Source organism: Phaethon aethereus (assembly GCF_964289735.1).
Source record: "Phaethon aethereus genome assembly, chromosome: 10".
Classification (NCBI taxonomy): Eukaryota; Metazoa; Chordata; class Aves; order Phaethontiformes; family Phaethontidae; genus Phaethon; species Phaethon aethereus.
The window spans coordinates 2,302,057-2,318,364 of record NC_138586.1 but is presented as its reverse complement, the minus strand read 5'-3'; the positions used below and the strand labels follow the sequence as shown (position 1 = coordinate 2,318,364).

At 36.5% G+C, this 16,308-nt stretch overlaps 1 protein-coding gene across 1 annotated transcript; it reads right to left on the bottom strand.

Annotated features, from left to right (window-relative positions):
• Positions 1 to 8,304, bottom strand: LOC309408274 (homeobox protein CDX-4-like; the record flags this gene model as incomplete). Its single annotated transcript, XM_082004068.1, has 3 exons — positions 1 to 468; positions 3,040 to 3,185; positions 7,875 to 8,304. 3 exons carry the CDS (start codon positions 8,302 to 8,304, stop codon positions 262 to 264), a joined length of 783 nt encoding a protein of 260 aa, XP_081860194.1. The 3' UTR covers positions 1 to 261.
• Between the last annotated feature and the right edge of the window lie 8,004 nt (positions 8,305 to 16,308).

Below are 16,308 nucleotides of genomic sequence, written 5' to 3'. Positions count from 1 at the left end.
CTTTGTGTCAGTGTCTGAAGCAAATTACCTCCTACTCAAAGATTGAGTGATGAATCTTAGCAGCGCATGTTCCCTGAGATTTCTGCAATAATTAAAATATTTTGATAATAGTCCCAGATCCTGTACTTAAAAATCAGCACTCTGAAGACAGTTAAATGAGAATGGTCCTTTGCAAAGTTGAGTTTTCAAGGGAGTGGGTGGCGGTGGGGAAAACCATTCTTGCTTTTTCTTTTTTCCTTTGTTTTTTTCTTCCTCCTCTGTTCATTCTGAAACTATGACTTGATGAATGTCATTAGGCTGTAATCCATTTATTCCATGTGGTGGTGGGAACAGAGAACTAGATATTTCATTTGGACTGAGTGACCCAGAGTCACTCTGAACTGAGCCCCCACTGCCATCAAACTGAGATATTTTCTTCTTGATCATTTTTCTTTCTTTGGCTCGGCGATTCTGGAACCAGATTTTCACCTGTGGTGTTATAAATGATAACTGATTAATTCAAAGTAGTGGTCATCTTTTTACAGTAATAGTAGCAATGAAAATATAGGTATGTTAAAAAACTAACCAAGCAACCAAAGCCAACAAAAAAAAACCTACCCCACAAAAAACCATAAAACCTAAACCAAAGAAATCAACACTGGATTTGTGCACTGAAAGGTTTTTTAGTTAGTCTCTATTCATTTTCTACATCATGATCAATAGAAAATGAGTTTCTTTTCTTAGACCTGGTGGAAAGTGAACTTGCTGAGTTGTATTAAGAAGATAAGAGTCAGCTTTGTTATTTAGACTCAGGGTCCACCTAGTTCATCAGCTAAGCTTTGACAGTGCCATGTGTTGTTACAGAATAATTTTGAAGATTACTTCTTCATCTGTGTTACAGATTAATTCAAACACAAGTACTTAGGGTCCTTTTTCTTCATTTATATTGTGTCATTTGTGTATGTAGGTATATTCTTATTATAAGTTTTTAAAGGTTTTTTTTTTTAATTGGGCTATATATTTATATATGTAAAATGCATATATATGTACTGTGTCATGTATAAATAGATATATCAGCTGCTCTTAATGACAGTGAATTTCCCAGGCTAATTGTGCATATGAAAAGACTGCTTGAAATCTACTTTTAGTTTAAGTATCCATATTTTCTTTCCTTATGTGAAAGTGTGAATGAGTAGAAAACCCCATTCATGTGTTCCATATTAATTTTCTGTGTTCTCACTTCACAGTTTCTGTTATGGCCTTTAGGGTGTGTTGAATACAATATTATATAGAAAGTTGTACCATTACTTTATATTAAAAATCTCTTTATTATTTTCCAAATACTTACTATTTTATTACCTTACAGGTAATGACAATAAGAAGCATTTTGCTTTGTCATGAGTCCTGTAGAAGTGCATATGCGTTATGTATTTTGTCTACATTATACTTAAAGGAAATTTACCAGTCAAAAACTTAATGTCTTTAAGAGCAACAGCTATGTAAAAGGAAACTACTGATTTTATGTGGTATCACTGGTTACACCAGGCATGTCTGTGTTCTAAATCAGCCTGCTTGCAGAACATTAAAGCAGAGGTTTTGAATCTTTTATAATTACAGTTCTCTGAAAATTTCTGATGGAGCTACATCCTACTGTGTAACAAACTTTAGTCCATCAATGATAGACTTGCTTTTTGTAGTTACTTTCTGGGGCCACTGCAGAGTGTAATCTATGTACTGTTTAGGTCTGAGATTGAACATCACTGCATCCAATGCTTAATCCTAAAATATCATTGCTTGTCCAGGTATCCTTATACTTCCAGCCTCAATTAGTCCCTATTCTGTGTTCTTTCACAGACTGAATGCAGAAGCAGAGGAGGCTGCTGAAAGAGGAGAATATTTTAGAGAACGGAATGTGTATATTCAGAAAGAACAGAAGTTTGTACAATTCTAAAAAGAAAGATCTCTTGTTTAGATTTACCTGGGGTCAATAAATCTGGTTGCTAAAGTATGAGATGCCTTATTCAGTATAGCCAAATCTTCCCTTATCCTCCAACTGTAGCAGAACCATTGAAATTCTATAGTATAAGGAGGGTTGGATTCAACAGTTACTATATTTGCAGACTGCAGAGCTGTGCTTCCTAAGTGTGCCTCTCTCCAGCGTGATTTTAGGAAATTCTTTATCCTGAATTCCTCTAGTCTTTGTACGAACACAGCTAAGACACCTAGGCCCCTGCCCCGACTACCTTTATTCAGGGCAGCGCTTAAACATGTACTTGATATGAATGAATGAATGCAGCATTGCTTTCCAAAGAAGCAGTGGATCTAAGTATGCACTTGAAATTTTCCTGAATGGATAGTCTTGGCTATGTATATGTGTATAATAGGCATAAAAATTGGGCACAAAATTTTATAGCCTAAAGCATCCTGTATATGGTGGGTGTGAACTACTACTATAGATGCAGTACCTGTGAACATAGTAGCAAAAAGAAAACTTGAAAATCGAAGACTGCAACAACTCCTTAAAATGTGCTAAAATCTGACTGGTGAAGAATGTGGCCTCTGGAAATAGTGGCAATAAATTTGTAACAAAAAATACATAGATATCTTGTCTGATTGTTCTTTGAATGCTGAGTTTTTATTTTCCTGGCTTGTAGCTTATCCAATGCTTTGGATCTTTTCTGGCCACCATTTTGTGTGATTGCAAGAAGAAATGAAATAGTGAATGTCATAACTATTGAGAACATAGCTAAGATAACGTTAAGGTGAGCCGCTTAAATATTAGCTGTCTAGCAAGCTGTTAGGCATGTAAGAATAAGTACTTTTTCTAGTATAAATGAATTCCTCGTGTTTAGTTACCAATAATTGGAGGTTTCTGTAAATTAGCCTATTTATTAATTTGTATTTGCGTAGTGTATTCTCTGTGTCACACATACTCACAAACTGTATCATGGTTGCCTTTGCACTAGTTTTGATTACAGAACGTCAGTGCTGCTCATGTCCTCTGGCAGGAGCAGTGTCTGGTGAATGGGTGCGTACGAATGATCAATAGTCTCTGTGTACCTGTCTTTCAGATAGTCCCAGGTTTGCTGCAAGTTCTGACTTTCTCCTTATTGTAATATATCTGTTGCAGTGAAATTCCTTCTCTAATTCTAGTCTCTGATGATCTGTGTAAACAACTCGGTACTTTTCTTTTGTTCTTGTTTTACCTGTTTAAGAAAGAAATATTATTAATATGTTGAGTTTGATTTTCTGTAGCATCTTTCTTTCAAACATCTCAAACATTTTACAGACATTATTAATTAAACTGAAGAGTACTTGCATGGGATTGTTTTCTGTGTTACAGAGAAGGAATATGGGGTTGAGTAAGTGAATGAATATTGGTTATCATAACTGTGTCTCCCTCTTTATCTCACTCTCTGTAAACATGCATTTAAATGTAAAGCTCTTAAGTGAAAAGCATCTTAAGCAATTCATAGCAGTACATAATTGGTGCTGGCTATATTTGATCTCAAAGGGGTTTCATTTCAGTGCTCATTGAAGTGACTTCTGTGTCTATGGAGGCATAAATACACAGGATTTCAAGACTGAAGTTCAGTCACAGTTTGTGTAGTTGGACCGTGTCCTAATTATTTATTTGAGTTTTTAAAGATCACCTCTCTAACACAAAGAAATGTCCTACTACAAATGCTTTTGCTCTCTTGTGTGGCCACTGGACATGCTTGTAAGTTCAATAATAATTCAAATTTATTTTTTGAAAAAGGTGCAGTCTTGCCAGATTCTGAATGCCTGTAGAGTATTACTGGGGGTACTCTGGGTGCTGAGCTTTTCCTTTTGAATTGATGGGACTTGGCAATTTGTAAGATGAGGCAATAGAATACTTGTAAAAGGATTTCAGTGTCATCCTCTCTAATGTATAAAAGAAATACTCTTAGATATATTGGATGAATACTGTTAAGAGAAGCATTACTTGATGTTTAGAAGATATTTCTCATTCCATACACTTTTTTAAACGATTCTTCATGTAATAATAATACAGAGAGATCACTTTTCAAGTTTGTTCTCCTTTGCGCTTTTAACAGCCAACTAGATAGTTTTCCTTTTCCTTCTGATCTTCCCAGGTTTTTTTTGATGTGAGTTTTCTGGGACAAACTGTAGGACAAAGACTCCTTTAAAGTGGTTCCCTAAAATCCATTGAGGTGTTAAGATGAAGCACACGACACACAAAGGAGCGACAAGGAGATCTTATCAAGAACCCCTTTCACATTCAGAAACGCAAGCCAATTGGTTTGGAATTTACAAGCCCTAAACAAATGTCAGACTCTTTCATCTTAGCAGAGGAGAAAAGGACAGAAATAGATGAAGGAATATTTTTTTCCTCAGTTCTCTTTAATTTTGGACCAACACTAAGGATAGACTGCAATATTTCTATCTGAAGGCTAGAGCTAGACATAGCTGAAGACATTTTGCAATACGTGTAATTAAGGATGTTTTCCCAAGTCCTATGCCACTTTGACTTTTAGCATACAGGTTTTCCTACCAAAATTTGCAGGACTAAACCAATCGTCAAACTAAGTTTACTTTTTTTTCAAGGTACACATTGTTGGCTTTGAAATATTTGCTCTAAGTGATAGTTGTAATGTTAACAATAGTATAGATATTCTGGTTCCTTGTAAACTGAAGGCTTAGAAGGTAATCTTTGAAAACAAGTTAAAATTCAACAGGGTTATTCCGGCTTCACTATAATCAGCAAATATAACCATGATTTGAGGGGGTGGAGAAAAGGAGTAGTTTTCCCCATTCCCCTTGGTCATAAAATTCACAGAGTATTTCTTCTGAAGACAATAAAGCTTGGAGAAGGCCTCTTTATTTGCTGTGAAAATCATCACCCTTTCCGGCAATATAACTCCTGAAGAAAAGAGGGAGAAGGAAGAGACAAGACTGCATATCAAAGCAGAGAGAAGTGTTGAAAGGGTCTGTTGCCTCAATATGACAGATAGGCCTCAAAACCTCAGACAATGTAGGCCAGTAGAAAATAGATGTCACAACTAGTTTACAAAGCAAAATAAATTAGCATTCGAGCAGAGGCCTGGTCTTTTTTCCCTTCCTATTTTGCTTTCTGGCTGTGTTTCTGCTGTGATGTAATCTGAATTACTTGTACATCACTGCTTGTTTCAACAAAGGCATAAAATGTGTTGCCTGTAGTTAAAACAAAAACCAAGAAACCTGAGTCTGATCTTGCAAAATATAAAAATAATGTTGTCCTTTTGTTTCGTCCCCTTGAAGTCCATTCTCTTTCTTAGAAGGTCACTCCCAGATGAAGTTTCATTTAAAGTTTTAAAAGACATAAAATTTATTTTCCAGGCCCTTGTTTAGCTGCCTTCTTTCCAGTAAGTTTCATGCCTTGAAGGCTCATTGCTGTCATAAAATACACATTTTACACTGTTGATTACACATGTTTTAGAAATGAATTGATGTGAAGTTCTGCTCTTACATAACTGAAATTGATAGGGCATTTTGTCATTGTGGGGTTTTTTTGTGGGTGTGTGGGGTTTTTTTTTTTGTTTTTTTTTTTTTTTAGTAAAAACAGGACCAGACTGTAAGGAATTCTGTAGGTGTTCTTTTTCTCATTCTGGTAGCCTGTCTGGGAAGAGATCTTTACCAAGCCCACTTTTGGTGTTTGTTTTTTACAATTTCTTATTGCCTCATATGTTTGCAGTGTCTGTGTATTTGAAATAAAAACAAAAAGGTTTGATTCTGAATATAGTTATGATCTTTTAGTAAGAGGATATATAATTTCAAATCAGATTTTATCTGTTGAATGGACATAGTACTTCTGTTGTTGTGATGATGTTTCATCCTGAGAATTGACTTACGTAAATTTTCATTTCACTTTTCCTGCAATTTAATTTAATAAGTGCTAAAGTATTGAATCAGAATGTAGTGTATTTAATAGAGTCTAGATTATCTTCTAGAGAAAGCATTGATAAGTTAGTATGTAGCTGTTACATGCATAATTTTAGCCGCCTTATTATTTGTTTGAATTTCCTTTCATTTTTTACAACTTTTTATGTGTCGGTATTAAAATTTTCCAGTTTTTACAGTTAACATTATTTTAAAAAACACCAATGAAAAGCCAAATCTATTCAGTACTTGTTTTGCAAAATGCGACATTTCTGCTTTACTGTCCCAGACCCTTTTTTTAAAGCTGGGTTGATGTCTTGAGCTCAATTCTGTGAAGTCCTGAGCTGTTTTTAACACTTCAGAGGATTGGGCTTTAGGAATGCACAGCCTCAGGACATGTATCTATTGACAGGCCCCGTTTCAGCTGTCCAGTATTGTTCATAAAGTATTTTGGCATGTGTGTAAGTTCTAAGTGCTTTTCAGACTAGAGATTAATTTAAGCACATAACTGCTTCTCTGAATTGCATATATATTTTATGAAGTTGAGCAAGCGTGTAAGAAACCTCTTGGGGTCTTTGATGTCTGTGCAATAAGTGTAAAACTAGGATTTAGGTTTTTAAGTCTGTTTTATTCTTTAAGAATGCTAACACATTTAAAATTCAGTGACAACATGACAGACACAGGGTTGCCTTATTGACATTCAGTAGTCTGAATTGAATTTGGTCTACACTCAAGTCTTGCATCACTTCTACACCTGGAAATCTCCAATGATGTTAATGAAGTTACTGCTGATTTACATGAGTATACATAAGGGGGAAAAAACAGACTATAAATCTGCCTGGCTTTGAAGACCTTTGTAGAGGGTCCAAGTGGAAGGATGGCATTGTGATATCTTAATGTTCACTAGGCATTTTATATTTAGTAACAGGGGGAAAACTGTGTGTATCTGCTTTATAACTAAGAAACAATTTCCAGACTAATTTTGCTCTTGAGTAATAACCATTTGAAGGAGGATTGTGTCTCAGGCAGCAGTGCTGATTTTCTGTGTCTTCTAAAATTACTCCCATTGTAATTGCTCTTCTTTCTTTAGAGTATTTTCTTTGATGCTAACATTTTCTTGTGATTCTAACACACACTTACTACTTTTAACCTTAACAATAGATGTAGCAAACCTTACTACATCCAATTTACACCTTGGGAATATACACCGAAAGGTTCATCTGGCATGCAGCTTGTGACAAAAATGGGCACATCAACGAGTGACACTTGCAAGAAAGTGATTTTTAATTGGGTAATAGTGGCAAGCTGCAAAATTCTGGTATGTGAGAAAAATATGTAAAACCGATTTGAAACCAAATGAAAAAGAAGTTTAATAGATGAGATATGTGGTCTGCAAACAAAATAGTCTACACTGATCATTTGAGTCAGATCATTTCTCTAGGAATATTTCTTCTCACCTAATAAATCTAGGTAGAAAAATAAAAGACACAGGAACAACAGCAGAAAATTGCATAATCACTACAGTTGGATCAGAGCACATAATTTTCTTTAAAAGTATTAAGAAGTATGTAAAAATCTAAAAAGATCAACCTGATTTTAGATTGATATTTACCTTGCAGCACAAAATAATTATGTAGTATTTTTGCCTGTAACTGTTAAATGTTGCTGCAATTGTTGTTCCGTAACATTCTCAAGAGTATCATGTTTTTCTTCCAAAATGGCTTACAGAATGTTAGAACAAAGATTCCTGGACTTGAGTGAGATGCAGCCACATCTAAACACAACAGCCATTCCACTATAGTAACCCTATAAAGCCTTTATGGTATGAAAGTGAAACGAGTGCAAATTTAGTTAAAACTGCATTGAACAGCAGTAGGTTAAATAAATGTCATAAATGACCCACCAACCTATGTGCTTCAAGTAAAGTTAATTATTTCTAAGATCAGTGATAGCAGGAGATGCTTTCTCAGGCTGAAAGTTGAATATGCACTTACCAGTGGTGTTAGTTTGCACCGTTTTCCTCATCCATTCGTAAGAGCTGTGCCTTTGGCTGCTAGGAGAGATTTGCTGTGTATTAATTGTTTCTACAGGAGGTAACCCCCCAGATCCAGCAGGATGGAGGGAGCTGTAATCAGCAGAACTGTAGGAGACCTGTCCAGGAGACGAGCCATTGATCTGTGCAGCAGCAACCGTGCTGGAAGGTCCTGGGCCGTAAGCGTTCCAGTCCTCCCTCTGTGGGCCATAGTGAGATCCCCAGGTTCCCGCAGGCTGCCCATGGGTGTCCAGAGTTGGCACATGATGATATCCCATGTAATCTGAATAGGGTGGAGTAGACACAAAGTTTTGCACTGGCAGGTTGTTGCTGCCCCTTGCAGATCCTGGATACATGCTGTTCTCTTTATCCAAGAGAGAGCTCACATACATGATGCTCACAGATTGTAAATACGTTGTCACAACATCTTGTTCTTCCGTATTTTCTGTCGCTGCTTATAAAGAATTGTGTCTGGTTTTCTCTAATAATGCCACTTTGCTTGGAATCTTCTACTTCATCCTCTCTTATTATCAACTGTGTTACCAGGTACTGGTGGTAATGGTTTACCAAGATCTTGTCTGACGTCAGCCTAACTGCCTCCCTCATAATTACATTTACATTCAAATGAAGGGCTGACCAACCCCACCTTTCTGCTAGTTCTGGTGCTTTCTCTTTTAGAGAACTTTTATCTATCCTTTTACCCTTCCCTGATATTCAATAGCAATTCCAGTACTGTAAGATGATGCAACAGTTCCTTGTATTTTTAGCTTAGTAAATAGACCATTTTTTAAGAAAGGGCAGTGGTAACTATAATAGCAGTGTTTGGTGTTCAAATGATTCTCATTTGAAACCTTTATTTTGTGATGTGTTGTAAATCAACAAGTAAATCTGTCACTATCAATTTCTCAGATACTAAAAAAAAAAATCTCATTTGTACTTCTTAAGGGACACAGTCAGTTTGAATAACTGTAAGTCAATAAATGTGGAATACAGAGTACCTTGTAAACAACATGTCTTGAATATAAGTGTCTCAGAAATTTCCCCTCATTATTGATGTTTGTAAGTGGTTTTCCAGAATGGGAGAAATTAAGGCTCTAACTGCAATGCACATGTTCATGCTTTCCCCATACAGAGTGATTTAAAGAGATCCCTTCATCTGGTGGCCATTGCAAACTGATAAATTTTAAAAAGCAGACAGTAAATCTTCCTAACAAAGGTTGTGCCACAAGCACAAAGAAAATGACTGTAAAAAGCAGCGAAAAAAGTCTTTGATTAGGCCCACTAATATTGTTTGCTTCTGTTTCAAACTGAAGACAACCTTTATCTGCCTGAAAGGCCGGGTTCCTTCCTCTGAAACTGCTGTATAGCAAGTAGTCTGTCTTCAGTGGTGGCAGCTTAGTAAGTGAAATCAGCAGGGAGAAATATCTGGGTTATCGAGTTAGTGGATCAGAACTGCCTTGATGCTTTTCTGTAAAGCGCCTGACACATGCATTCTCTATAGGTCAATGTAAGTGTTCCCACTGAGAAAAATTCTGAAGGTAGTTTTGTATGTCGTTAAGAGCTTGGTATTAACATGGGAGAACTACACCATACTTTATGACTTGAGAATTGCCCTTATATGGTTGTCTAGCTACAATTTGTAGAGTGAATTTGATATATTTTTATCTTGGATGCATTTCTTTGCAATGAGCTATTTGTCAAGGGTTATGCTTGCAAAAGAGGTGCAAATTACAATGAGTTGTTTCCCTTTACAAAAGTGTGGTTTTTCATTCAGCATCCGTTGTATTTTGATACTACTCATATTCACACATCCCTTCTAATTCCAGCACTAAAGGATTCTAAGTGTGTACTTAAAGACAGGAAAGATATTCCTCTTCAGGTGTGGTGTTTGGGTGGGGTTTTTTTTGATGAAAGAATTTTTACTGAGAAGTGTAGTTATAAGTCATTTTGCTGTATTTACAGATTTCTTTATTAATCCTTGGGACCCTGAGAATGTTGAGGAAAGTTGCCTCATGGGATAGGACATGGAAAAAGTAAGGCCTTTTGCAATTAGCATATCGTTATAAAATAGACATAAAAAAAAATCAGAAGAGACTCTTGTTCTCTTCATCTTGAAAGCAAAGGCATTTTAATACGATTTTTGAGAGCCCACAGACTTTTTAGTACTGATGTGTACTAAAAAGAACAAAAAACTCCACTGAGCATGATGCAAATTGAACAAGAGATGTTTCCTATACTGGAAGTATCCTTGGAATCCTTGGCATATTTGTGAGCATTATGCCAGTAGTTAAATTCCGATGTATTGCTAAATGTTACGCAGAGCTGTCAATCATAGGCGGATCCATAGGAGGATGAAGCTTTGTCTCCACTGCCTGTATCTGAAATACATTGACATAGTACAAATGAACATTGGTTGCTCATAGATTTCAGATCACACACGTTGTTTGACTTCCAAGCACACCATTTTCACATCTCAGTGAATGACATTTAATTTCATAGAATGCATTAGATGATGGTAACATTTTTAATCCCTGGTCTTCCTCTTTCTTTATGGGATGCCTCTGCCCATACTCCCCACAATTTCAGTGTCACCTAATCCTATTTTTTGTATCTCAGAACTTTATCCTTTATTCTCTCTTCTTCTTTTATCTTTTGTTTATGCTCCTCCTTTCCCTTTCTTGTTTTGCCTGTTCCATTATCTGAATTTTCTTTAGATCTATTTCGATTCTTTCCAGAACATAATTAGATCAAGATACGCCGATGGTGAATTGCTACACTGATTTGATATCGGCTAACAATAGTAACCTTTGAATAAAGCATTTTGTTTAAAAAGATTTACATAGCAGGATAAGATTGCTGGGTAGGACTGCAGATTTTTAACACCAAGGTGAGAATAAGATAACTAACATGGCAACAGTCAAATGATCTTCTGCACCCTGACTGTTATGCCTCCCATTTTGTGTAACAGTACTGTGGACATGTGTTAAAAAGGAACCATACCTTTGCATGCAGTTTGGTAGTCTGAGGCTACCAAAATTTTGGGGTTGATGTTTTTTGAGAGCTAATTGACTGTTAATCTGAGTCTGCCTTCCCAAGAGTCATTTCTTGGTCATGCATGTGTCCTTCCTGCTCAGATCCTGCACATTGGTAGCTTCAGAGCCATAGAACCACTGCATCTTCAGTGTATAGCAGTAACTTACACGGTAGTTCCAGGAACACTTTTAGTGGGCATTGCCATCAGGAAAAAAAGAAAAAAGGAAAAAAAAAGTGAACTGCCCTTGCCTTGTGCGTATTTGCACTGTGAGAGGATGGCAGTGAGTCGCTGGTGGTAGAGGAAGGGCTAGTGTGCTGCCTGTGCCAGTGTAAAGTGCATGTGGAACTGTTGTGTTACCAGGGGCCCTCTCCTGACTATCTGGAGTGATGGGAAAGCAAAAGCAGTTCTGAGGTAGTGGGCTAGACATCCAGAAATCTCATCCATATGGAGGTTTGTATTGATACCATTTTCTGCACTGGGTGATAACGACAGAACAGGAAAGATCTGTGTGGTATTGGCAGCAAGAGTGCTACGTGCTTTGCATACTTCAGAGGGATGGATTGCCAGCATAACTGAATTCCAAGGTTGTAATTTTCCATTTTTTTTCCCACCTGTTAATATTCTATGTATAATTTTTCTACTTAGCCAGTGTCCACAGGAGTTGCCTCAGTGTTTGTTGGAGTGAAGTTGTATGTGTGTAAAATTAAATGTACTTTTGAGATCTTTGGGAAAGAAAATTTTCTGGTTTTCTAACAAGTGGTTAGTGAAAATCTAACAATACTAGCAAGTATGGTGATAACCATTGGAACTATTAAAGTTTTGTTTGTACAGGCAATGTAGATGGAATGAAAATTATATGAAATCTATCTGGGTTTTTGTTTCTGAGGTGTAAAAAACAGGTGAGCTTAGCGTGTCCCAATCTGGCTAAGGTGATAGGGATAGATGTTTGTTTTCTTGCCTCCAGATGACCACTCAAATAAGCCTGCTGTTACTGATGTGTTAGGAATTCTTCTTGCCCGTACCTTTATAACTGCATGCTTGGAATTTCAATGGAATGGCTAGCTAAGGGCTTTGTTAGTGAACTATGTATTGCTGATAGTTTTAATGCAGTCTTTGGAGGTGTTATTGACCCTTTATTCAGGCTGCACTTTGCGTGCACACCCATTCCTCCTAGAATTAATAGTCATCTGTATAAATCTTGAGAAAGGTCAGTCAGTATGTGGCATGCTGTCAACTGAGGTCAGTTCTGTTGGAAAAAAATCCAACTAGTCATGAAGGCAGGCACGTGGCTTTAAAATTTTAAAACACACAGTTAAAGAAGCTGCTCTTGCTTTCACAAACACAAAGCTTCTGAAAATTTTGATTACCCTTTTTAATTGGGCCAGCTTAATATGCAACACCCTAGTTAGGTCTCATTTGCAGGGCTTGAAATGCAAGCACATGCCAAATTGTATCTCTGTAGTGACAGATGTGGCACAGCCTAGAGAGATGAACAAGCAATGGTAGCTGAACTATTTTCACTTGCTGAACTGAGCTTTTTTTGAGAAAAAGGGGTATAGCCCAAGATTCAGTTCTGTACTGTGTGTCTCTGTCATCCCTAATGTGTATTTCTTTTTGATAGGAGACCAACAGTAGAAATAAAAATGTCAGTTGTCCATGAAGCCTTCCTCAATGGTTTCATTTTTAATTCCATGCTCTGAAATTGTGGTTGTTAACAAAGCCTTTTGAAAAATGGTGAAAAGTGACTTGTTGGGAGCATGGTGATTGTATTTACCCTTCTATCTATTCCATTACTGTTTTTCTAACTGCTGCTAACAATGACTTATCTTTCATTTCTTAATGTCAACTTCCGCATTTTATTAAAAGTAGCAACAGTATATTTCATGTATGATCTGCATCAGTGTTGTATTTGCCAGGAAAGAGTGGTCTGGAGCTAAAGGAGGGTCTCACTGTTCTGAAATCTAAATAATTTCAAATCTGCTACAAAATCAATACTGACAGTAGTAAGAGTATGTCCTGCTGCTCAACAAGCAGACCTAATATGGCAGGAGTTACAGAGCCTGCATGTGAACTCCAGGTTAAATTGCTTCTTTTTAGAAGAACCATGGAAACAAACAGTAAATCCTTTATTGATAATTAACTTGGTTTCCTTCCTGAGTCAAGTTGTGTAGGGCTCCCACTTGCTGTAACTAATTCATGCTGACCAGAGTATAGCTAGATGGGATTATTGGGTGCTCGCTATTGAGTCCTTGAGATGTTCTTTGGTGTGGTCTTTCTTTCATAAGGTAACAATGGAATTGATTGCCTCTACTGTTTGCCATTTTTGCCATACACATGGTTTATATTCCTGTCAGACTGGCATTTCTGTTGCACAAATTCAACTCTTCTTTCATACTCCCAGACAAGAGAGGTATATCTACATGAAGTCTGTCCTGCGATAGAGTGACTATTTTATTGTGGCTTAGAAAACCAGGAACATGCAGAATGTATCTTAATTAAGCCTCTCTGTTTATTGTGACACCTCTTAGAACAGAGTTTGTTACAAAATGTACAAGTAAGTATTTGTGCTTCTTGAGTATGAAAGCAAGTGGCAAACACTTTCATCATAAAACCTGTGCCTATTCCTTTACCTAGTGAGGTTTGCACAATGTTGTGTCCAGCTAGTAACGTCCAGTGCCATTCTAAAAGATGACTGGCTGTGTAAGTCATTCTTGGGGATGCATCATTTCAGCATACGCTCTGGGTGTAAAATCTTGGCTTGGAGTAAGCCTGTACTGCATCAGCAAACCAAATAAAGGTACTAAAGTACTCAGGAGTATGCTTTTTAATTTTTATGTTAACATCCAGAATGAATGTATTTTTGAATGTGCTCCTTGGGTGGAAGGTAGCACGTACTTGATGCTCTCTCCTACGTACGTTAATGAGTGCATGACCCCTAAGCAATTGCAGATGCTGCATATTTGAATTTTTTTGTTTTAGAAATACCATTTTGAATTGTATATCTTGCTTGGTTGCATGAAGTTTTTGTAGAAGGTGCTGTTTGCTATGCTTTTCTTGATCTTTTTGTACCATATAGATCACAGTTCTTGCTGGGTAATGGGGTTTAAAGGTTAGTGAATTCCTCTGAAAATTGGATATACCTTGATAGTTCTTTTAATCACAATTAGGATTAAGAGCTTAGATATTCTTGTGATCTAGTCTAAGGTATGCTTTTCTTCTTCAAGGCACTTTGCTAACAACCAATCAATCTTCACAGCAACTCTGCTTTAGTGTCCCTTGTTTTCAGATGTGATAAAAGTGATAGGTTATATGATATACCTAAAGTCAGGAAGAAAGTAATTGTTGTTCTGAGGACTGGCACCAGTATTTCATGACTCACAATGTTGGACCAAAATAATTTCAATTGATTTGGCTCCAATTTTATGTGTCTCTCATTTTTAATTATACACAATACAGCATTTAAGCAACAGCACTACACAGCTTCTTAGTGAAAAATAGCTTTCTTTTGGTTTTGGTGGGCAACTGTTTAAAGGATTAAAGCACATTGACAATATTTATTGAATAGATTGCTGGTAAGTTTAAAAAAAAATAAATTGAACTACTTAAAACAATCAGTGGCATAACTAGAAGGTTAATAATCTCTAAGGTATTGCCCTGGTTTATAGATACTGCTTTTGGAGCAATAAATTTTAACCTTTGAACATGTGCTTCTGCAAATAAAATCCAGCCTTATTTTGTGTACTTAACAACTTCTGATTGGAAACACATAGCAACCTATAGCAAGCATGCTTTCAGCAAACTGGAACAGAAATGAGGCAGATCTTCAAAGTGGTCACTTATCTTCCTCAATAACTCTTCTACATGTAAACAAGATAAACCAGGTCGTTTTGCCAGATCCCACTCTCTTTGAATGATGTTTAAATAATTTTAAAGAGAAAGAAGTTGTGTTCGGATGTATTTCTTTTCTTAAAGTTCTTTCTTGAAGCACTTTTTTTCTTTTTCCTCTTTAAAATTCTAATACAAAATTAAACTGTCATAGAAATGTGATTAAGATATGTAGTGATGAACCTGGAGCCAGGGTTCTGTGCACTTAGCTAGAACTAGGTCCTAAATTATTGTATATCAGTACAAAAGACACAGTTTCCCTCTGTATTCTTACCTTTTGAAAGACTAAATCTGGATTTTTTTAAAATTTATTTTTCTCTAGCCAGCATAATTCTGTTTAATTGGCCAATCTGAGGTTGCTTTTCTTGTTGAACATTTTTTAGTCTCTGTTAAGTTAAATATAAGTGCGTATGTGTGTGCATGAGCTGTAGGTAAAATATCTCTAGCATTTCCCTCTGTAGACAGAGTGGCTGTTCTGTGTATTTCCAGTGGATTCCTCTTTTGGACATATCCAATGGATATCTCTTTTTGGGAGACTAGTGTTTTGGTTTGGTTGCCATGCTCATCAATATGGATGGTAAATCACTTTTGTTCCCACGTGCTGTTTGCCATGTTCTGCTTTTCATAATATGTGGAAATCAGTAGGAGTCTTTCTGTTGCTGAACTTTGAATTGCAGTTCATTGTGTCCATTTAAAGATGGAACTTTACTCTTGTTTAGTGCTGTCCTTCTCGCAACTGTAAAATGGTAAATGAAATTAAGGAATAGTGAAAACTGCCAGCTCCCTGAACCATCCTGGTCTTATCATTCTCCTCTACTTTTTCTAAGTTTTTTAACCATCTCTCTGCTTTTAAATTTGATATTACAATTCAATAACAGACTAATCATGGAAGCATGCATGTTCACTTTCCACAGTAGCTGATATCGCGTTGGAAAATGATTATGAAAAAAGTCATTTATTTTGATCTTCTTTATACACAAAGTAATTTCACATTACCAACATTTTGATGATCTAATAGTACTATTTGTTATAATTAAGGAAAAAACCCCCAAGAATATAGTGCCTAAATGATTTAATGCTCCTAAGTCTTATTTGCAACAGTGACAGAGATATTTAGGAGGGCAACTTGATGAAAATTAGTGAGTATAGGTATCCTAAATTTCTGAACTGCTTCTGACAATGAGGGTGTAAACTGCCAAATCACTTGCATGCTTTAAAAATTTTCCCTTTTCAGACAAAGGTTATGCACATGCAATTGGTGGTCATATTAGGAAGTAAGTATCTGGATTATTCTTAACTACTGATTACCTATCAAATTCTGCTTAGTACAGTAGGGATCAGCACTTCGGGAATCAAGACCCACTTAAAAAAATGCCGAGAGTTTATGTTTAAGTGAAAATTTTGTTTGCTTTGTTGTCCCTTAATTTGGCTTCTCAGATTTTTTTAGTGTCACGGTAGCTCTGAAAACTGGACCAAA